The sequence below is a fragment of the Marmota flaviventris genome, chromosome 16 (assembly GCF_047511675.1).
Source record: "Marmota flaviventris isolate mMarFla1 chromosome 16, mMarFla1.hap1, whole genome shotgun sequence".
NCBI classification, from domain to species: domain Eukaryota; kingdom Metazoa; phylum Chordata; class Mammalia; order Rodentia; family Sciuridae; genus Marmota; species Marmota flaviventris.
The window spans coordinates 7622271-7645666 of record NC_092513.1 but is presented as its reverse complement, the minus strand read 5'-3'; the positions used below and the strand labels follow the sequence as shown (position 1 = coordinate 7645666).

General features: G+C 35.9%; 1 protein-coding gene across 5 annotated transcripts in view; it reads right to left on the bottom strand.

Annotated features, from left to right (window-relative positions):
* Positions 1–23396, bottom strand: part of Rttn (rotatin) — a 157452-nt gene that overhangs the window by 7270 nt on the left and 126786 nt on the right. For 4 of the 5 annotated variants that reach the window (XM_027935354.2, XM_071602641.1, XM_071602640.1 and 1 more), the window contains 8 exons: positions 22080–22217; positions 18280–18497; positions 10777–10882; positions 9853–9950; positions 8461–8538; positions 6812–6938; positions 4314–4516; positions 938–1205 (listed from right to left, as the gene is read on the bottom strand). In XM_027935354.2, coding sequence (XP_027791155.2) covers positions 938–1205; positions 4314–4516; positions 6812–6938; positions 8461–8538; positions 9853–9950; positions 10777–10882; positions 18280–18497; positions 22080–22217 — 1236 coding nt within the window. Of the gene's footprint in view, positions 1–937; positions 1206–4313; positions 4517–6811; positions 6939–8460; positions 8539–9852; positions 9951–10776; positions 10883–18279; positions 18498–21072; positions 21134–22079; positions 22218–23396 lie in introns of those variants that run through there. The other variant, XM_071602643.1, reaches the window with a different exon arrangement.

Below are 23396 nucleotides of genomic sequence, written 5' to 3'. Positions count from 1 at the left end.
TAATAAAATCCCCCAAAAGAATAAGAGATGCTGCTGAGTAGCTCCAGTGGCTCAAGAATGGCAACAGATGTTTCCTGGGCCATCTCGTTGCTCAGAGGTAGGGCTGGTTGTCCTCATTTTACAAACGTGAGGACCGAAGCAGGTACGGCAGAACAGAATGAAAACAACCTCTGATGTACACTCCCATTGACGAAGAGCACAGTGTCAGTGGAGAAGCAGTGAGAATCAAGAGTAGTTAATGAGGGGAGTTAAAAGCTGACTGAACTTTAAAAATGCTTCTATACATTTCCTGAAATTTAATAATTATTATCAGGAAAACAGAATCATTACCGTACACACAGCAGAGCATAGGCAGAATTATTTCCATTCACTTGGAAAAATGTGTGTCATGGAAAAAAGCCTTTGAGAAAAGATTACATGAAACACATGGAAGGAAAAAAGACTAGACTCTACAAGATGCAGGTTCTGGAGGTCGGGGGGAGTCCAGGAATAAATAGATATACATTGAAATGCAGAGTGTATCCTAGTGTTGATGCAAAGGAGAAATAAAACAAAGGGAAAGGGGAAGAGAGTGGTGGGCAGGGAACAGGGGGCAGGGAAGGTCCAACTTTAACTGGTGGGTCTGCAAAGTCTTCCCTGACACAGCTGTATTTGCTCAAAGACAGAGAGGCGATCTTGCAGCAGAAACAAGGAGAGCCAAGGTCAGCAAGCACCCCTACACACAGTTTGTCCTCCTGCATCCAGTTTGTCCATGGGGATAACATGATTTATTAACATCCAGAGACTCCAGGCAGCTCAAAGAAGGCAAAGCCTTGCCTGACTCATTCCCCCAGCCCCTGCAACATAAATACCTGGCAAATTAAAAAATTATTTTGTGTTTTAACAGCCTATGAATAACCACATATATAAAAGCACGTTTGTGTGTGTGAATACTTACCATTAGCCAGAATCTTGGGCTTATTTGCAGGACTGAAGCAAATATTATGAAAAATAAGAAGTGGTATGTAAGGGCTGCTCTTATGCTTGTATTTGCTTATCTCAGTAAGTAAGTCTAAACAGCCATCAAGCCTCAGGATCATTTGCTGCCCATCTTCTCCAAAAGATATATTCAAGAGTAACTTCAACCAAAGAATGGTCAGATTACTGAGATGTTTATTTCCTCCTTTTGGCAATGTTAGAGACAGAAAGTTCTGTAAGAAGTTACTCTGTGGATAAACAGAGAGAATATTATTTTCTTCTTGGGTCTTTGTCATTATTTACCTAGTCCCTTTGTGACCAATTAGCTAGCATTATGGTATCCTCTTTTCTAACCTAAATTTCTCCTTCCTCCCAATACTGTCTGAATACTTCATCTATATCATTTCCAAGTATAAGTGAAAAGGGTAAGAGGAACAAAATAGTGCTCAAATTTTAATTTCAGCTCATTTTTTTTTTCTCCTGATGATGGAATTCAGTAAGCTATAGTCAACTCAATTATTCAGGATTGATAATTCAGTTTGGGGATTACTTTAGGCCTCTTGAATTTTCTCTTTCTGTCTGCCTTCTGGCAATTCTGCTACTCATTAAAAAATTTCCTATGGAGAGGAAAAAGAAACAAAACCCCAGTCTGGAAAACTAGTTAAGAACTCTGGTAATAGTGGGGTATTTTGTAAAAACTCTGGTTATAGTGGGGTATTTTGTAACAACTCTGGTAATAGTGGGGTATTTTGTAACAACTCTGGTAATAGGGGGGTATTTTGTATCGTTATAGCTACAAGTGTTTGCTTTTTTTTTTTTTCAGTCTATAGTTCCATTCTCTATTCCCTTATCCCACTTGCTTATCATTACAGAAATTAATTTCTCATGGCTATGTGTCATTCTATTAAACTTACAGATGAGAGAGATCTATTACTTGAACTGTAAGAGTTATATCAACCTTCAAATAAAGTCCCTTCCACAAAACCCTACCAAGCTCTGAACTATTTGAAAGATAACATATTATTGTCTAGAGTCATCTATATGCAAACAAAATATAAAAAGTACTATATCAAATTGAAATCCACGATGGCAATATGGAAACCAGAAGTGGTTGGACATTTTAGAAGTGAAATGCACTCATTCAACTTTTATAACTGCACAGAGTAACTCATCTCTCCCTGTTTAATCTACTCCAGCTTGTCTCTTGGGTTCTCCTATTCCTAAATCAAGACGTTAGCTTTAATTTGTAAAATTAATCTTAAGACTTTTACAAAAAGAATCCTGATTATACATATAAAATGGGCTGCAAAAATATTAGCAATATTTTCCAAGCAACAAATACACTATAAAATGACATGCCCATTTTAAATAACATTTGCCATCACTCATGCCTATTTCTCATTTCTCAGCCCAGAATGATGCTCTTAGATTTACACCCTATCTTTCCTATTCAGCTAGATTCTATCATGATATCGGAGATTAAGGGATGACCATAGCAATAAAATATATGTCAGTGCTTTAAAATGCACACATCCTATGGACATCCCTCCTCTTTGTTAGATATAAAGATAATTTTAAACAATTTTATACACCAGTTAGAAAGTGCAGAAATCTCATGGCAGAAAGAGCAGACATTTTACAACTGAATTGAATAACAGCTCTGGCTGCATTTTCTAATCCCTACTGATGAATAACGGAAAGGTGGAACTCTAGCATCCTCATGCCCACCGATGGGTGACAGAGAGGAGGAACTCGGGTGTCCAGGCTCATTATTGCTATTAAGTCATTGGAGTTTCCTCAATGGAACAGAAGAAAGTGACTTGACTGTTATGCTCTGAATGTGATTACAGTTGATCACAATGTTCTTCAGTATAGCACCAGAATCACAGAGTGAAAGGTGAAGATACCTTAGAGATCATTTTGTTTAACCTAATTATTATAAAAATAAATTTTTTAAAAAAATGAGGCATAAAGAGAGTCACTCGGAGTCACACAGTGAGTCACACAGTGAGAACAGTGAGACTTGGCTCTGAGGTTCCCCCAGAGGTCTGCTCTGCTTTCTATTAGCATGTTCACTAAGCCTAGTTCTGTGTACCCAGCTCTGTTCTCACTACATGCTTTCTCATTCTGCAGGATGGTAATCACACACATTTAGTTCAAGAAGACTTCTCCTGTTACAAGTGACATATACAAATATTTGAATACATATATGAAATTTATTCACATACACCAACACAACTTATAATCTCTCTCTCTCATACACACACACACACACACACACACACATAAATGACATGCATGTGAACATACATATGAAGAAGCCACACAGCCATATGCTGGTAAATAATAAACTGGTTCCATTCCCTGAATGTTTTTGCCAAATTATAAAGTGTGAATAATCCCACCATGGCTGATTTCAAGATCACATGATATTGACAAGCTTGAACTTTTCTGAAACTCCCAAGAGCCAGTGGGAGGTCACTTCAGCACACCTCTGAAAACATTTTCATTGTAAGAATGACAATTCCATTTCCTAGTAAGACAGATTTTTTTTCTATTTGTTTGGTGATTACCTCAAATTATCATTTGGGGCTTCAAAGAGATGAAACAGTAGAGGAAAAGGAGACTCAGTTCTTAACACATACTATCAACCTTTGCAATTTATCTTGTTCTTCAAGCAAAACAAACAGTAGCAATCAAATTACTATTTCATGTAAACAATAGTAATAGATAATCTGATCACATTCAAGTTTTAAGGAATTTATCCAACTAGGAACTTTATTTACATACATTAAAACACAGATCTTGACTGCACATGTATATGAGAATTTGTTTAACTAGTTCCCTCCCTTTTAAAGTATCCAAAGTTAAATCAGTGGTAAGAGTAAAGTTCTGGAACAGAAATCCCAGAGAACTCATAAAATTTCCTATTAGGTCATAAAGAAGTTAAAGTCTAACTGGGTGAAAGAGGGCTGTGATTTCATAAACCATTTGTCAATGTAAATTGAACTGAGATTGTTACTGCTCAATTTGGTTTGTTTAAAGACCATATATATTACTTTTATGATATTCAATAAATGTAAGACAGCTGTCTTTCTAACATCACCATTTCTGAGAGTAGTAAAACAAAAATCTCAAAACTAATAAGGATAAACTAAAAGGAAAAGGCAAGATCATAGCCTAGCTTCTGTCACTTTTTATCAATAGTGAACCTCTTAATCTTCTTAAAATCCTTTTAAAAAACCTCTCAAAATTATAATAAATTTATCCTAGAAATTGAGCTCTAAACTTTTGATTGGAAGTATTATTTAATGGAGTATCTCCTTTATGATAGGCAGGACAATTTAAGTACTTACCTTTTGAATTACTCCTTTACAGTCATGAGACAAGGCCAGGTTTGAAAGAAACAGAAAAACCGTCTGCTGAATGTTGGTGTTCTCGAGAGGCATCTGAGAGGCCAATTTTAGGATACACAGCATCAGAGAGCTGCTGGAGGCTCCTCTGTGTGCAGCGTGAACGGGATATTGTCCATAACTTGACCAGCAAAGAGAACTGCAACCTTCAAAACAGCAGCCAATCATGTTATCTTCTTGTCTCCACTGTTTAGTGTTAAAAACACTATCTAGTAAAGCATATCTGCCTATCAAAGTGACTTAGCCAACTAACCTGTGAATTGCAAATCAGCACTGAAGGCTAATGCAGATGTCTACTTTCAATCTAACAGATTTACTGTATTCACTGAAGACCTAACAAATACAGTATTTTAAAAAACCAGTTTTTTTCTTTTAAAAAAGAATAAAACCAGCATAATAGGGTTTTTTTTAAAAAAATAGTTCCTAGAGAAAATATCTGAATAAAAGCCTGAATGGAAGAACAGAATTTTAGAAATATGAGGTAACTTGGTCTAATGCCTTCATTTTACAGAAGAGACAAATGAAGAACACAGGTGTCTGGGACAGTGGGTAGTGCAATGCTGTTCTCCATGGTAGACAAGTAAAGACACTGTGTAGAAAAGCCAGTGATTGTTCAAGCTCACACAGCTGATAGGCAGAGAGAGCCAGCAGTGGCATGTAACTGGCTTTCTAGAGCTTAGTGATTTTCAGTAAGTAACTATATGAGATGTACCAAGGAAGAAAGATAATCAGAAAAGAATTAGAAATACAGTTTAATGCTTAATTGGTAAGACTGTACTGTAACAACACCCTAAGGTGGAATCAACTTGTGAAAGCAGCTACAAGGAGGTAGGCTTGTACATAATCACACCAGAATCAAGATATTCTGTAAAATAACTCATAAAAGATGAGTAAACACAAAAAATACAGCAAACTTTCCTGTATTAATAACCTTAGAGCTGTATTAAAATACCACTGTTACCACTAACTGTTACATGAAACTGTCATTACACAATAGAGTTTTGCTCGGAAACAAACCAGACTGAAAAGTAAAATGTTTCTTTTTTAGGTGTAACCTAACCACTTCTAATATTTATTTCAATTTTAAGTAAAAAAATGACAAATTATAATTTCAGAAGATTTGTACTAAAGCACAAATTTCTTTTGTTTAACATTTAGCAACTGACTCTTTACTCCTCCTTATTTCCCTAAACCCTAAATTAAAGAGCAAAGGTAAGGTCAAGGAGAACAACCTACAGACCAAAGCTTCCCTCAGAGAGGAGCTGATCTGGCCAGGAGGATGCTGAGCTGGAAGATGCACTGAGAGGAGACTCTCCAAGCAGAACAAGGGATGAAGAAAGTGAGCGGCAGCAGAAGGAAGACAAGGACAGTCCTGTACTAGACTCAAATATATAAATGGCAATTCAAGGTTCAAGAGCCTGGAGGCCTGTTTCTACTTGTTCCTACTGGCTGGGCTTCTGAGGCACAGTGCTCTAGAGGTGTCAGACCAGTCAAAGGAATAAGCTATCAGGGCATGTAGAAGTGAAAAGATGGGCTCCCACCTGTCCCGCCCCTTCCTGGACAGCCCACGTATTTGGAAACTCCTGAGGAGGAGTTACATGCTGCCAGATGAAAGCACACACACTTGCCGACCAGACAAACCTCACGTTTCTGATCATAAGCTGTCAGTGGTGCTTCACAGCCAGCTGTCCTGCTTCACTCTCCACAATATATGTTTGCCCTCCCTGCTCAAAGCAGCCTTCTCAAAACCCCTTGTCTTTGCTCCCTCTCATAAATAATGAAGAAAGGAGAAATATGGTGAGAAAATCAGAACTACCCACCTAAACCACTCCCAGATTCCTGACTCACAGAAGCCATGAGATGATGACATGACTATGTGGCACAGGTGCTCAATTTGGGGGTAATTTGATCAGCAGCAATACATAACTAATAAAACTCCCAACAATATTTTACATCTCCAATGAATTCAACTTCACCTTAGTTTTTTTACTTGCTTGAATACAGATACCTCAGACTTAACATGACCAAACAGTACTCTTGATTCCTACTTTAAATCCAAGTCAAATCCAGAGCTTTATCATTTTAATAAATGGTACTACTATGCACTCAGGTCCGTTTCCCCAAATGAGGCTCATCCTGGATACCTTTCTTTCCTTTCTACCTTCCACCAGCACATTCTCTTGACTCTTCCTGAACTGTCCAATGACTCTCCCCTGTCGACAAACATGTTCCTAAAATATCTGTCCGCTCTACTATAATACCTACAAGCAATCTTGTCTTTGACTAATAATATATCCTTTATAAGTAGAAGAAATACTTCAAAATATATATGTTTTTCCTGTCCACCTTAACATTGATGTAATGTTAACAACCATAGTAACCAGTATGAAAGCAAGTACTCTATAGTTTATTATTAAAAGGCAACATTGGGTTCTAGTTACCATTTGGAAAATTTGCAGTATAGACACAAAGCAACTGCAAGGCATTCTGCATCAGTGAATCGTCCATCAAAAGCCAAGGCCAGAGAGAGTGCAAGACAGGGACAAGATGAGCTTCAAGAGCCGCTTCCTGTTGTGGAAAGAAAGTAAGGACAGCCATGAGTCTAAATATATGAAAATACAAAATTAAATTCAAATTCAAAACACTGTCACTAACATAAGACAAAAATTGAAATCGAATTGGGAATTAGCTCAGTAGGTAGAGTGCTTGCCTTGCATGCACAAGGCCCTGGGTTCAATCTCCAGCACCACAGGAAAAAAAAAAAAAAAGTTGAATTCATCTTCATTCTCAATAATGAGGAGGGGAATCAGATCCTGTAGACAGCTGGGCATAGTGGGTCACACCTGTAATCCCAGTAACTTGGGAGGCTGACAAAGGAGGAGTGCAAGTCTGCGCCCAGCCTCAGTAACTTAGTGAGGCCCTAAGCAACTAAGTGACATTGCATCAAAATAAAAAATAAAAAAAGGGCTGGGGATGTGACTCAGTAACCCTGTGTTTAATTCACAATACCAAAATTAAAAAAGGATCCAGCACACAGTCTTGCCATAGAGCTACAGGGCTCTACACAAAGCTGCCCTGAGCACAGCCTGGCCTTCAACACCAGGGTGGCCAGGATATGCTAGTCAGAGAAGAAATGCAGAAAACAGCTTCTATAACATATAAATCATGCAAGAAAGTGGTATGGTCCAACAAGGGGTAACTAACTTAGGTGGTCAATAAATGGTAATTTCTTGTTAAGTAAACATTCTCATCAACTCTGCCCAGTCTCTGTCTTGTCTCTCTCCCCGCATGGTGTGAGTGTGTGTATGTGTGTAATTACTATTTTTGAGCAATTTAAATATGATACAATTCATTCTAAATATTGTTGTGTGAACAAATCCTACATAACGAAGTTTTTACTTCAAAAGTCAATGACCGCTGACAGCCTTATAAACACAACCACTTGCACTATGTTCTGCCATCTTCTTTACCTATTATGGCCCATCATAAACATTGATAGCTATAAAAACTTATACAATTTCATAAGACTCCTATAAAATGGCTAAACTTAAGTTTTTATAGGTGTCCTATATGTAAGACTGTGAGACATAATGAATTAAACAGGAATTTTTACTGCCATGTGCACTTATGAGCACATTTTCATAAACATACACACCCTACACAATTTTATGCAGCATCAAATAGACTAGAAGTTATTCCCAGTGTTCAAAGCATAAGCTTTGCAGTTATTCCCAATATTCTTCCCCATGTTTAGAGCTCTCTGTAAGTGTAATACTTTATTCCCATCAGACTACTTCAAAATATAAATTGTTAGTCCTGTCTTATTTAACATAGGTTAAGGAATACATGATCGATGTTAATTTTCTACATAATGTTTTTTCCATAAAAGGAATGAAATCAGTGTTGAGAATAACAATGAGATTAGGTGCATCCATTTCTGAGAATTAACTCTGAGTTTAAGGGCCAATCAACCCTGTATTTACATAAAATTCAAAAAGTTTCCCATTTTTTCTCTTCTATTATCTCAATAAAAATTAAACTGTTTAATACCAATTTTGCTACCAACATTTTGAAAAGGATCTCTACTTACTTTACATTCTTCATTTTGATAAAGGCAGTTTCTTAGGAGCTGCATGGCAATGCTCAACTCTTTAATAAAACCATCCTCCTGTTTAAACAAGAAGGTAAAAACTGTGAACATAGGAGCATGCTCCACTTTTCATATATAGTAACTCACTCCCTTGTGGGTCACAAGCTGTGCTCTAGTCTTGCCTGACCACATAACTTTGAGGGGACTGACAAGCTAACGATCTCTGAAAGATGACCACATCTCAAGAAATGCACCCACCACAGAAAAGCTATTTCTGTTCTATCAAGCATGAAGGAACTTGGATATATAATAGCCTCTATGTTTCATCTCAATAAAGTGAGGCAGGTTCTGACTGATTTTCAATCATATCAGGTGTGGGCTGACTCTCTCAGTGATGGAGTAAGGGCTTTTTGCTAGTGAGGAAAGAGGAAAAGACATAAGAACAGAAATCGACAAACATGAATCAATCCCCTGCATCCACCAAATTATTAAGTAAAGCTTTGCCTTATTTTCTTACTAGTTATTTCATAGAGGGCTGCTACTATGGTCTTACACACACACACACACACACACACACACACACAGGTATATTTGTACATTTATATATTCATACATATATACATTCATTTTGTGAGTAAGTCTGTGGAACAGATCTTACTGATCATGATTATTATTAACCATAGTTCTTATATAATAATTATGTTATTCTATGTTCACATGAAAATGTAAATTAACCATGAATTAAGCAGACTCAATGCCAGATGAGACATTCAGAAGTCACAGAAGGAGTTAAACAGAGATTAAGAATACCAGCTTTGCAACCTCTCAGATGTGGAGACAAATTCTGGTCTCATCAACTGCCAGCATGAGAGTCTGTGCTCATGAGTGTTTGTCTATGAGATAACAAATATGAAATATCTGATAGTGCCTCACATATTGTAAACACTTATTAAATTACATCTATTATAGATCTCGCTTTGAGAACTTAGGCTTGCTTTTAAAGACATTTAGTATTAAAAAACCTATCTAGTATAGTATCATAGTATCATGCAGATGTAGATATCACAAAATACATATTTTATATGTGTAATGTATTATATACATTTTATATATACAATAAATGTGTATGTGTGTATAAATATATATATATATATCCAGAGAGAGCGAGTGAGCACAAAGTTTTACCTAAAGACCTTCAAGTAAGAATTAAGGGAGAAAAAAATGCCCACAATCTCTTAATGTAGAAATGCCATTAATTTACCAGACTGCATTTTTCTTCTAAATCAGACATGCGTTTCAACCTTGCACTCATTTATAGGCATAAGGACACTGCAGAGACGGTCACCGTGTGCATTCATTCCTTTATCCCAGGAGTTTAGGATGCAAAGTCACCTTTTTTTTCAGTACTGCTTTCCCAGGCCGCAGAGAATCGAGGTTCAGTTGTGCATTAATGTGCTTCATCTGCTCCATGCAGTTGTCTATGAGATCAGCTGAAAGATAAAATTTGTAAGTCAAAATATTTCATTTCTAAATAAGTTAAAACCACATATAATCAGAATCTCCAAAACAATTATATTTCTGACCCACTTATTCTAGTGTTTTCAGCAAGAGATAAATAAATATGGGAAAATAGTGGGGGGGGGGGGTAAAAAAACTAAACCTGGAATCCACTTAGTTTTAGTCCTTAGTAAGATAGTCCTCAAACATAATTTATGCTTGAGACTTAAATAATTTGTTTTAGTAGTAAACTGCAATTGACATTAATGAACTTTGTGTTGCTGTTATTCTCTTTCAACTTTCAGCCCTCTTTTCCCTGATTTTCAAATGAGAATTTTCAACTTTAGAGGGGAAATTTATACGAAAAATACTGGATCCTCTGATGCTCTTTATCATCAAAACCATGGGGTTTTTTAATTTGTTTGTTTTGGGTTTTATTTAGGTACACAGAAGGTTTTTATGTACAAACTAATATTTAATTACTATGAAACTGAGTGTTACTTTTATTAGCTTCTCTATTATTTAGATAAATGCTCTAGAGTAAGAATAATTACATATTAAATAAAAATAACTGCATGAAAAATCTTTTTGTTTTAAAGTAATAATGTTTCCTAGATATCTGTATGGAAGAAACCTAAAAGAAGTGAATGTTTACTGGGTTTGTTTGTGGAAAAAAATCTGGTTTTGTTTTGTTTTTTAATGACACTGATATATTATACTATAAAGTACTTCAAAGTTTGAATTCAAAGAAAATTAAACTGAACAAGCAGCAAACCACACAAGTTGGCAGCATGCCACATGATCTGCCATGTAGATCACCTTTCAGAGCATGTTTCTGGGCTCTTCTGCTGACAGCCAGGAGTGACAGCAACGCATTTGCAGCCACTCTTTTCAGGGTATCTCTGGAGGACTTTCCTTCATAGCACTGCAGAGAATAGAGATCAAAATGGTTTGAAGAAAAATTTAATTTGGAGTAAAACTGTTGTGAATAAAAGGCATTGCCAGGATTCAACTACCGTGTAAACCACTGAAATCTGATGAATCAGTAATATCTGAGAATGCTTGAGAAGGCTACATAAGTAATTTGTAATAGGAAAAGACCAACACTCACTCTCAAAGATTCATCGTCTATGGAAAAAAATTTTATTTATTATTAACACATAGCATGGTACTTACTTAAAACATACCAGGGTGTACACATGTGAGCGTGTACTCACACATGCACCACACACATATGGAAACAAGTCCTTGGAAAAGTATTCATCAGTAGAACTGCCATCCAACTCCAATCTTTCTTCTTTTGGGGATACATCCCCTCCTTTCATTTCTATTGGACATATATTTGTATCCTGTGTGACTTGGTTCCTCTGATCTTCCATTTTTATAGTAATATGTACTTGTTTTTAAAAAATTACATAATGTGGGTTTTTTAAAAATTTTGTTTTCAGTTGTCGATGGACCTTTATTTTATTTATTTATATGGGGTGCTGAGTATTGAACACAGTGCCTTGCCCATGCTAGGCAAGTGCTCTACCACTGAGCCACAACCCCAGCCCAATGTGTTTGTTTTTTTTTTAATTTTCAATTTTTTAAGCTTCTACAGAAATGGAAAATCATTTATTATTTTGAAAATGCTAATACTAACATTTTGGTATATATGTCCTTTATACATCTGAATTAGAAAAAATTTCATAACAAAAAATTTCTAACATATACATAAGTAGAAAAACATAATAACAAGGCCCCATCCTCTTTAAAAAAAATTTTTTTTTTGGCTAAGGATTGTTAAGTAAGTATCAGTATAGCATATCATCTAATATACAAAACCGATTCTAATGCGTAACACAATTAACAACAATTTCTTGGCATCAACTAATACCCAGATCAAATTTACCTTTTCTCTTTTGTCTCTAAAAGTGTCTTTTTGAGCCCTGACATCATATCTGCAGTCATTTCCTACCTGGAGAGCCTGGCCACCCATTCCCAAGAGTGCCACAGGTGCCCTGCAGTTGCTGCTGTCCCCTCGGATCACTGCACCCCTGCCTAGACCTGATCAGTCGTCCTGCACATGCCCTATACTGCAGACCTGTCTGTTGGTTTCCCTGCAATGATGTTTAACTTGCTTTTTCTCCTCTGTATTTTCCATCTGCTGGATGTTTTAGCTTTTGAGGCTTGACTAGATTTAGGTTCAACTTTTAGAGGTAAGATCTCACCTGGATATGTATGATCAGGTTTTAAAGGGGTTCATAAATCCAGTTTAAAACTCTAGAAGTTCCTCATTTGCTTTATAAATATTACATATAATTCAAATTCATAATTCTTATATCAATAATTTCTGAAATGATTCAGTGTTATAATATCACTAAAATCAAGCTTAAAATTATATGATTTCACATGAAATACAGTACAGTACACTTACAATTCCTGATGAGCCTGTGCTTGGAGACCTAACATGGAGAAGCCTGTGCAGTGCCCACCACCCTGCCCCCAGCTCCCCTGCACCCAGCTTTACTACCAGGGCTAACAAATCCATCTTAAGAACTCCCTTAGGCAGCTGCTTCCAACCAGACAGGTCTCTCTGCGACTAATCATTTAAATTTTAAATACCCACACCCAGGCATGCTTGGTAACGACCATTCCAAGTGAAAGAAAGTAACCTTAAAAACAAAGGAAAACAAAACAAAAAAACAGGTAGAGAAGTATTATAGGATGATGAATATATGTGGAGTAGGATCATTAGGTTACCTGTGAGAATACTAATTTGTCTATAAAGGTAAATTTCACCTTTAATAGAAAAATTGCCCTAAAATACTCATCTTAATTGCATTTATTAGTAATTTCAGAAAAGCCAAACTGATCCCAAAAAATTACTAAACATCACCATATCAAGTAGTTAGAAAAAGAAAAAAAAAAAAAAAACTTTTGAGTGGAATAGTTGTGTGACAGATGGGTCTTCCCCCTCCAAAAAAAACCCTCATTAAAAATGACAATATGGGAATTACACACATGGACTCTCGTGTGGGCCTCAAAAGTCCAGAAATTAGAAAGCAGCAGGATGAATAGAAGTGGGGTGAGATTCAAAAATCCTGAATTTTAAGTGGTGAATGGGCAAGCTGAGTACTACCCAGTCCAACACTGAATTACTGACAGCAGAGGAAATTTAGCACCAGTCTCCAGGGGAAGTGAAGGAGGTGGAGGAGGATTGTTGGAAAAGTCTCTATGCAGGAGTTCCATTCTCAGGCCCTGCCCACTGCCAACCAATTTCTGTATGGCCAAGCCACTCCTCTTCCTTCGCTCTTGCAAAATCCTGCAGGTTCAGGATTTTCTGCGGAGGATAAATTAGAAGCATTCTGCCCTGGCAGAGTAGGTACATTAGTGGGTTAGGGTATTCCACTGAAACAGGAAGGACCTAGTGAAACTGTACAAATTAAATTCTGAGTCCCCTGCTCTTTTCACCCACTTTCCTACAAAACACTTAGCAGTTAATTGGGTTTTCACCTCCAGGCAAGAGATCAAAACACTGCTCTAGGGAATGTGATGAGGTCCAGAAGACAACCACAGCATGACCCCTGCGAGTCCCCTTGGACAGTGAAACCTTGACTGAGGAGCTCCACTCAGAGGCTCAGGGCTATCTACACTATATAATCTCCCAGTCTTCAATGGAGCAAATAACCAAGGTAACCAACATCTGCGAAAGCTCTGCACCAGAAAATACAGAGCAAAATAAACAAAGAAAAGGCCAGAAAAGAGAGATTATGTAGGAAGAAGAACACTTAATAGGAGTTCCAAACAAAGTAGAAGAAATGTCAATGAAGAAATTTTTAAAAATATGAATTTATAGATGAAAAGAACCTAGCACATTGGATACAGCAGATCCATACCTAAGTACTTTATCAGAAAATTGAAGAATACTAGAGAAAACAGAAAGATTCTAACTTCTAGGAAGTGAAACAAGAATCATAATGGCTTCAGAATTGTATACAGCAACACTGAGAGTTAAAGGGAATAAATCATTCCTTTTAAATTCTGAAGTAAATTATTTCTAACTCATAACTCTTACTAGTCAAACTACACAACAGATATAAGGGTAAAATAAAGACTTTCAGACAGCTACAACTTAAGAAAGACCTCTGCATGCTTTCTCTAGAAGATACAAGGGAACAGAATTTATATGAAAAGGAATGAACCGATCAGGAGAGGACAGAGGGAACAGTACACTGGATGCACTAAACAGGATGCAGAAGACTGCTCAAGCAAAGAAATAAAAAACTCCCAGGAACAAGGTGAATGGAGATCCCAGGAAGACCCTGGGCACCAAGCAGGTCCAAAGGATATGGCAGAGATTTCTTCCAGAGATGAATTCCAAACACGCCAAAAGGACATTTGACTGCTGGCAAAGTAGCTTATTAGAAACAGAAAAGCCAACAAGTTGAAATACATACATACACACACACACACACACACACACACACACACACACCAGTTATCTTTAAGGAGAACAAAAGCAATAAAAGAAATACTGTTTTCAGCTTGGTTCAACTGTGTACAAGGTTTGCACAGATGTGATACTGTACCTGCATCTATTCTCTAACAGAGGTTCAGATGTCATTACCAGGGGACTGAGAGGGGAGTCCACTTTGGCCAGGTAGATGAGGAGGGTGTGAAAAGACAGCTTAAGATTCTCCCCCATGATAGGAATTCAATAGACAAGATCACTCTAAACCTGAGTGATCCAAATAGAGGAACAAATGCATACTGGAGACCCTGAAGGGAAACTACAAAATGATTAGCTAAATGAGGTCTAAGTGGTGAACTCTCAGAAAAGGAAAAATAGGCAGGAAGGTAGAAGTCATTTACTCTAGGTTAAAACCTGTGGAACTATTTGGTGCTCTAAAATGCGTACTTGGGAAAAAACAACATGAAAGCAAAAAACCAAAACCACCAAACAGGACTGATCCACAGTAAATCCATCTACTTTTCAACATACGCTAAAAAAAAGATAAAAGGAAATTATTTAAATAATATTGTTTTTCATGCTGAAAATCAGTCTGAGCATGTGCATATGACACAGCTGGATGTGAGAAACCACAGGCAGGAAAGCTGAGGACAAGCCCCAGTGATAGGCGTTGGCTACTGCACTATTGGGATGCCCAAAAAGAAGAAAGCTAAACCAAGGAAATTCAGAATAAGAAATAATTCACCTTTTTATCAATCACTGGAAGAATGAAAATAAAAAGACTCAATGACTTTTTTTTAAGTTTATGTTTTTATATTAATCCCTTCTGTGCATTAAGTGATGTATAATATTATAGATCAAGCGTTATCTTTATTTCTTTTCTTTTGTCTTTCTTTCTTTCTGAAAGATACTTAACATAAAGAACAGACTTTTTTTTTTTTTTTTTTTTTTTTGGTGGTATGGGAATTGAACCCAGGGCCTTGTGCACATAAGGCAAGCACTCTACCAACTAAGCTATATCACTGGCCCGCGAACAGACTTTTTAATTGTAGTGAACATTAACACAGAAGTATCCCAACTATATAAGCCAACTCTTCAGCAGATTTACTCTTGAAATTCACCATTCACTAAACACAAATACAATAAATATTTCCTAAAATGTGACATGAGAATTCATTGTTTCCTGGCTTTACTATCCTTAGATATCAGATTAATAAAATAAGCAAAATTAATTCAATATATCCATCATAGGCAAAACCTGTGAGACTGTAATTAATCTTATTATCTACAGGTATTTCCAAATGAAACCTATTGAGAATCTCTATAGAGAAGGTCAAACTCCATTATTTCAAATGTGTTTAATATTTAATGGGTCAAAGACAGCTAATAACATCATTGAAAATATTCAAATTCTGAAACCACCTCAAAATGGATTTATGAAAAAATAAATACAAAATTATGATCTAAGTGTGTGCATAATTTCAATATAAATCCATTATGGTACTTTGCTGTAAAGCAGTCTTTTAAAAGCTATTCTGCTAAGATATTTTAATTAAATCTCAAAACTAATTTATTAGGAGGATGCAGAATTTTAGAGGCAGCTGAAATTTAACCAGTTTTGTAGTACAATCCTCTCATTTTGCATTTGAAGAACCAAATCACAAGATGTTGCCTAAGGTTCACTGTAATATATTTTTTTGAGCATGTCTTTATATAAAATTTAAATCTATCTTTGAAGAATATCAGTTTTAGAATACTATTTCTTCAGATAATTTAAAGAGTGCAGTTTGCTTTGCTACATCTAATACCTGGCACAACTCATAACCTACATAAGCATAGTATGATACATGCTTTACTTATGATAATATGCTAATGTTTAATGTATTCTGATAATATTTTAATTCACTTATCATTGTTCTATAGGGCAAAGAAAACACAGTGGTTACAGCTTAATAGGACCATTAATAACTGCCTGCCTTATATTAAGCACACATTTTCTCAAAAGTGTACCATAGGTACAATTCCTCTCTTCACTCTCTGTCTTAATTTATCTGTGCCTTTCCATCTAACTGATGCTATGGGTCCATATTTACTTTTTTTTTTTTTTTTTAAAGAGTGAAAGAAGTAGGATTTATTTAAGTATGAAGGAAAAAACAGAACTCTTGCAGGGCAAAGCAGACCCGATAGCAGATTGTCCCGTATTTACACAAAAAAAGAAGGGTATGATTTACCAGGAAATATGTTTTAAACAAATTGCTATTGTATCTATATTGGCACAGAATGCTGTGTCTCTTCTGTGACTTAGAAGAAACTGAAAGGAAAATGAGCTAACTATAGGAAAATCAAGATATCCTATAGCTACAGAGTATCTCATTTTCTTCGGCCAAGAAAGATAACAACATAAGATTATAAACAATAATTTTTTATGATAAATAATATTATAGAACAGGAGGGAAGAATAAGGGCAAAGCAAATTTCGCAAATGCCTCTGGCACCAAGTGTTTCTTAGGTACCCTATTGTTACAAGCTGGCCCATCACCCTATATGGAGCCATATATAACATGAGTCTCCTTGAAACATGGTGCTACCAACAATAGAAAACAGTTAAGAAATAAATTATCCCTGGCTTAAAGTCTTGAAATTTCACCACGCCCAGCAGGATTGGTTGCAGGAGCCAGACAGTCATGAGGAACAGCTTCCGGAGCTATTTGGTATGTTGGCGTAGGCAGTGAAGGGAGAGGCCAAGCACACTGTTCTCACAGCACTCTTCTCTGAGGGAAGTCATTTAAATTCCCTGAGGAAGAAAGCATGTTGACAAGAGCAAGGGCCTTTCTGCAAGAAAAAAGTGGTGTTCCAGAACCAAATTAGAAAATTAATAACTAGACTGGATTCAGGGTTGGGGTGAGAAACTTGAGAAGGTGTGAATCTGAGTTTTCTTATAATATTTTTTAAAAATGCAGACTCCAACTCAGTTAATCAAGTCTGTTCTGACAGGGAATGAGATAACTGGGATAACTGGGACCACATCCAGTTTTTGTTCTCAACCAAGAAAAGCTGAGAGGGATAACAGGGAGGTGGTGGCCACAGGGAAGCCATTGTCTCCCAGGAGCTTTTTTAAAAGAATGCTGTGAGGACCCTTCCCCCAGAGATCAGGCTTGTAGAGGAACTGCTGGAGGCAGATGAGAAAATGCAGGGAAGACTCCTTTTCAGGCTTCTGGTCTATGCTGGAAAGCAAAGAGGACTCTATGAGGCAGGGGAAACTAAGTCCCCTGAGAAGCCCTGTGTGATAGCCTCAATAGGATAATCCTAGCTGAACCAGGGAGTCTTCTCCCTTTCTAGCACTTCAACTGAATTTAACATAATCAGGGCTGGTGCTCAAAATGTACAAGTAGCCATGCCATAAATATCTTCATGGCCACAACTCTCAGAGGCTGATAAGGATGGAAAATTTCCAAATTCTAAGCAGCAAAGAAACTGCAACAAATTGGCAGACAGAGCAAGCTTTGTGGCTAGATGATGGGGAAACTGAGGCAAATCCTTCAATACACAATTCTACTACCTTTCCACCTTTCAATGAGAAGGAAAAAAATCATAAAATCATATAACTATTTAAAAGGAAGATTCTTAATATTAAAAACTCTAGTAACAGTCCTACTTTGAAAAGCAATGAGCAATTTTAAATTAGGAAAAACCTCTAGTTCTTTTTTTAATTGTTAACCAATTTATACATTTGTACTAAACAGTCATAATAAGCATTAATACTTTTAATTCAAATAATTGAAAAAAATTTTTTAACAAGACCCAGAGAGAGAGTCAATTCATTTAAGCACTAAATACACTTTAAGAAAAATCAAGAAATCACACACCTGAAGAATTACTTCATTAAGTCTATCTGGAGACTTCTGGTTGTCCTGAGTTTCATCAAGAAGAGATGTGATGGTTGGATGAGACAATGAACTTGCTTTGTCTTTGTCCTGGCAGTGCCTTCTTGCCTCCTCAGTCAAGAGAACAGACAGGAAGTGCAAACTGGCCGTGTACAGGGCAGGGCATCTGCTGGACAAGCCTACACACTCGCAGAACACATCTAAGAGGGAAAACGATTTTAGATGTAAATGTTCAGAATTGAAAAGGAAATAAACCAAATTGATCTGAACAATTAAGTTTATAGCTTTCTTATTTTTAACGATTTAAGGTTATCGATAGCTCAAGTATATCAAGAACTATAATGTTTCAATAGTTAGTATGAAGACAATATATAGAATCAAGGAATCTATTCTATTTTTCACTGTTTGGGTTTTTTATTTACATGAAAAGTGCATGTGTGTGTGTGGGGTGGGTGTGTATCTACAGATGCACATATAGACCATATTTGCTAAGACTCCAAAATAAGAGGACTGTATGTACATGAGTATTTAGCCTTTGAACACTATATATATGCAAAGTCTTGAGAAATTTTAAATTTTAATTTTGATTTCACTACTAAGTTAAAAAAGAATTAGCCTAATTATACTGTGAATAATTTAGAATACCACCTTATAAGTAAGAATGTATTTTTCTGCTTTCAATCAATTTGTTGCCAAAAGACATTTACAAAGAAGATAGTATGCAGTGTCAATATGATGTACAATCACAATAGCAGACGTTAAATAATACTACAGACTCACAGTAACAAAATAGCACGGTATTGGCACCAAAAAAAAGAATATGAAGACCCATGGAACAGAATAGAAGACAGAGACAAACCCCCTGAATACAGTTATCTCACATTAGACAAAGGTGCTGTAAACATATATTGGAGAAAAGATAGCCTCTTCAACAAATGGTGCTGGGAAAACTAGAAATCTCTATGTAGCAGAATGAAATTTAAGCCCTCTCTCTCACCTTGCACAAAACTCAACTCAAAGTGCATCAAGGACTTAAGCATTAGAGACTCTGCACCTACTAGAAGAAAATGAAGACCCAACTCCCCATCAGGTAGGCTTAAAAACTGAATTCTTCAAAAAGACTTCTACAGTACAATAAGTACAATCAAGAATCAATAAATGGGATGATATCAAACTAAAAAAGCTTCTTTACAGCAAAGAAAACAATCAAGGATGTGAAAAGAAAGCCTACAGAATGGGAGAAAATCTTTGTCACCTGCATCTCAGAGCATTAATCTCCAGAATATATAAAGAACTCAAAAAGCTTAACACCAGAAAAGGAAATAACCCAATCAATAGATGTGCAAAGAAACTGAACAGACACTTCACAGAAGATATGGTCGGTCAACAAATAAGTTAAAAAAAAAATATTCACCATCTCTAGCAATTAGAGAAATGCAAATTAAAATACATTGAGAATCTACCTCACTGTAGTCTGAATGTCAATTAACAAGAATACAAGTAACAATAAATGCTGGCAAGGATGTGGGGGAAAAAGGTACTCTCATACATTGTTATTGGGACTACAAATTGGCGCAACCACTCTGGAAAGCAGTAAGGAGAGTTCTCAAAAAACATGTAGTGGAACTACCATTTGATCCAGTTATCCAACTCCTGGGCATATACCCAAAAGACTTAAAATCAGCCTACTACAGGGATGCAGCCACATCAATGCTTATAGCAGCTCAATTCACAATAGCTAAGCTATGGAACCAAACTAGGTGCCCTAAACAGATGACTGGATTAAGAAAATGTGGTGTATATACACAATGGGATTTTATGCAGTCATAAAGAAGGATGAAATTATGGCATTTGCAAATAAATGGATGGAACTGCAGACTATCATGCTAAGAGAAATAAGCCAATCTAAAAAGACGAAAGGCCAAATGTTCTCTCTGATATGTGGATGCTAACACACAATAAGAGGGGGAGGGCAGAAAAGAAGTTCACTGGATTAGAGAAAAGGGAATGAAGGAAAGAGGTGGGTATGGGAGTACGAAAGAGAGTAGAATGAATTGGACATAACTCTCCTATGTTCGTATATGAATTCACGACCAGTGTATCTCCATATCATGTACAACCACAAGAATGGGAACTAATTAAAGTAAGTTATACTCCATGTATGTATAATATGTTATAATACCCCTTTAGTGTCATGTTCTAAATTTGTTCTAAAAAGAACAAATTTAAAAAGTGAAAAAAATATGACGTGCAAAGGTCTCATAGTATGTCACAAAGAACATGAGTGGTTATGAACTGATTTGGAAAGAATCAACACATTCAAATTAGTAGTCATATTAGATTCTTTTGAGTACTGATTTAGTGTAATCAAAATAACACTGTTGTTTTACAGTGACTTTGTAAATTTGAAAAGTACGAACTTATAATTTTATGATTCATTATATCCATCAGAATTTCTACCAGTCTGTGTCACACACTTAAGTTTACACAAAATAGAAATCTTTTGAATTTAATGTTTTGATTTTATCACTCCGAAAATAGTGTCAAATAAATAGGCTTAAGTTAAGGATTAGCAATTTTTTTCTGTAAAGGGCTAGACAGTAAATCTTTTATGCTTTGCAACTCACTATTTTTGTCTCAACTTTTCATTTCAACTACTGAAGCATGAAAAGTGGTCTATGCAATACATAAGTGAACAAATGTGGCTATATTCCAATAAGACTTTATTTTACCAAAATAGGTAGCAGGGTAGATTTGGCTAACGGGCTTCCGTACCTGATGTGAGCAGCACTTTGCTTCACAGTGTTGGTGATTCAGGTGGGTAAATTAATTCCCCCTAACAGATGCAAGAGGAGAATCTCAATCTCCAAGTGAAGCAATATCTTTCAATTTTCATCTCAATAAAACAATTTACAACATCGAGAGCATGGGATGTACCATAAAGGGTACATTATGGTAGACTCAGAACTCCTATATCTAGAAAACTAATAATTCTGTTTCTTACCAAACATATATTTCCTCATAATTCTTACTTCAAAACTACCATTTTCTCTCATTATAATAAAGTTTATAGAATGAACAAATAATAAATGTTTAAAAATCACTCAAATAAATTAGTGACTAACTTTGAAAGTTAGAAATCCATTTTTAATACCTTTAAATAAGGTATTAAAAAGGTTAACATAAATGTTAGTTATAATCATTCACATATTATACTAAAATTTAGGAGTCTTAAGAAATAATTAGTTATTTAAAAATAAGTATTTGTTTATATTAGTCGGCAACTTTTATATGGAAAACATCTTATAAAAATAATTATACTGTACTCTTGGCATTTTTTGCCATAAAAATAATCCTCGTGTTTTGGGAAAAGACAATATTTTTATTGTAACTTCCCAAGTTATCATATGTACAGGATGGTATGTGTGAGATTTACCCATATATATATATATATTGTACTTATGTCAGAAGAGACTGATTTCTATTCAAAAGAAAATCTTATTGTTTTATTTTAATCTTATCATAAGTATCTTCATGAAATCATAGGCTCTTCTTGCTTATTTTTAGCCATTTTGAAAAGTGTTTCAGTTTTTCAAAAGTACATTTTTGGAGGGCTCCTCTAGAACATTGCAAATTCCTCAAACCAAGTGCCCTGGTTTCTCTTTCATGGGCTATGCCAAAGTTACTTAATTTTAGAGAATTTACATATCTAATTGGGAGTAAGGATTATCTTCATTTTATTAGCAGAAAGACCCCACCATGCCTGCGAGAGACTTTCTTACCCATCATTGCTGCCCAGTGCCTGGCCAGAGCCGAGGTGATAGACGGGTGTGAGACAGCACCAGCTTTCCTCAGGAGTGCAGCCAGAAGGTCAAATAAGTGTGTCCAGGTGTGATAAAAAGCCGATATTAACTCTACATCTACAAAATTAATCAAAACAGTTCAAGTTACTAACACAAAGAAGAATAAGAACCTTTCAAAATACAAACTCTCCACACTTTATTACACTTAAAATAAGAGGTATGTACTTGCCAAGTGAAAACCAATGTAGTTCAGCATTCAGCATTGCCCAGTCCCTTCCCCTCTCTACTGCCTCCTCAAGACATCTCCCTTTGCCTTCCTACATCCAAAGACACACTCAACAAGCCCTCTTCTCATTAAAGTACACTAAACAAGACAGGAAGTATGACAAATGGAACATGTCATAATTTCAGAACTACATTTTGAGCACATTATACAAACAAGTCATTGTGGTACTTCTGTAAAAGTCAAGTTTTCTCCTATTTTCTTCATCCTCTCTAGTAGCTTTGTGCAGGGGTGAAAAGGAAAACATAAAGTGCCAAAGTCAACACAGAAAAGAAGAATTTCTCTGAAGAATCATGAAGAGTATTATTACCCCACGAAGAAAGCTGTAACACAAAAGGCGATTGTGCAGCTTTGCCTGTGGCTAACAATACAGCAATCGACCTTCTAGGTAAGGACACGTTTTCCCATCTCTGCACCTGGGTACATAGAAACTGGACAACAATGGCTACCTTAGGACTCTGTGCTGTGCATTAGCAGTATCAGTCATCCTTTCTCAAATTTCACTATAAAATAAACTAAGGACTTATATCTAGGTGTTTTTCATCATCCATGAAATTATCTGGAAATAGCACTTTCCGAGGAGTTTGGTTTAGAGTAACCCCTGGTGTTTCACAACTGTCTTCTCATTGCTAGCTCTCATTACCATTCCAACAAAATATTAATTTCTCATTGTCATTCCAACAAAATATTAATTACACAGATATGCTGTAAATCTGTTTGGGTACTATATGTTTATCTGTACTTTATACCTACAAAGACTTTAAAGTTACAGGTCTTAAGAATGGCAAAATATTTAAGTTTAAAGATAAGCCAAACAGTAAAAAGCTATTAAGAAAAAAAAAGAAAATTCAGAGGGATTAAAAAGCTATTCTTTTTATTAATTTTATTACTATACATGCTAAATAAGTTTTAATGTAATTTATTTACTTATATGAGTTATAACATCTCAAATTATATAAATTAGCAATTCAAATAAGTTTTTATAAATCATTCAAAACTGTGATTTTACCATA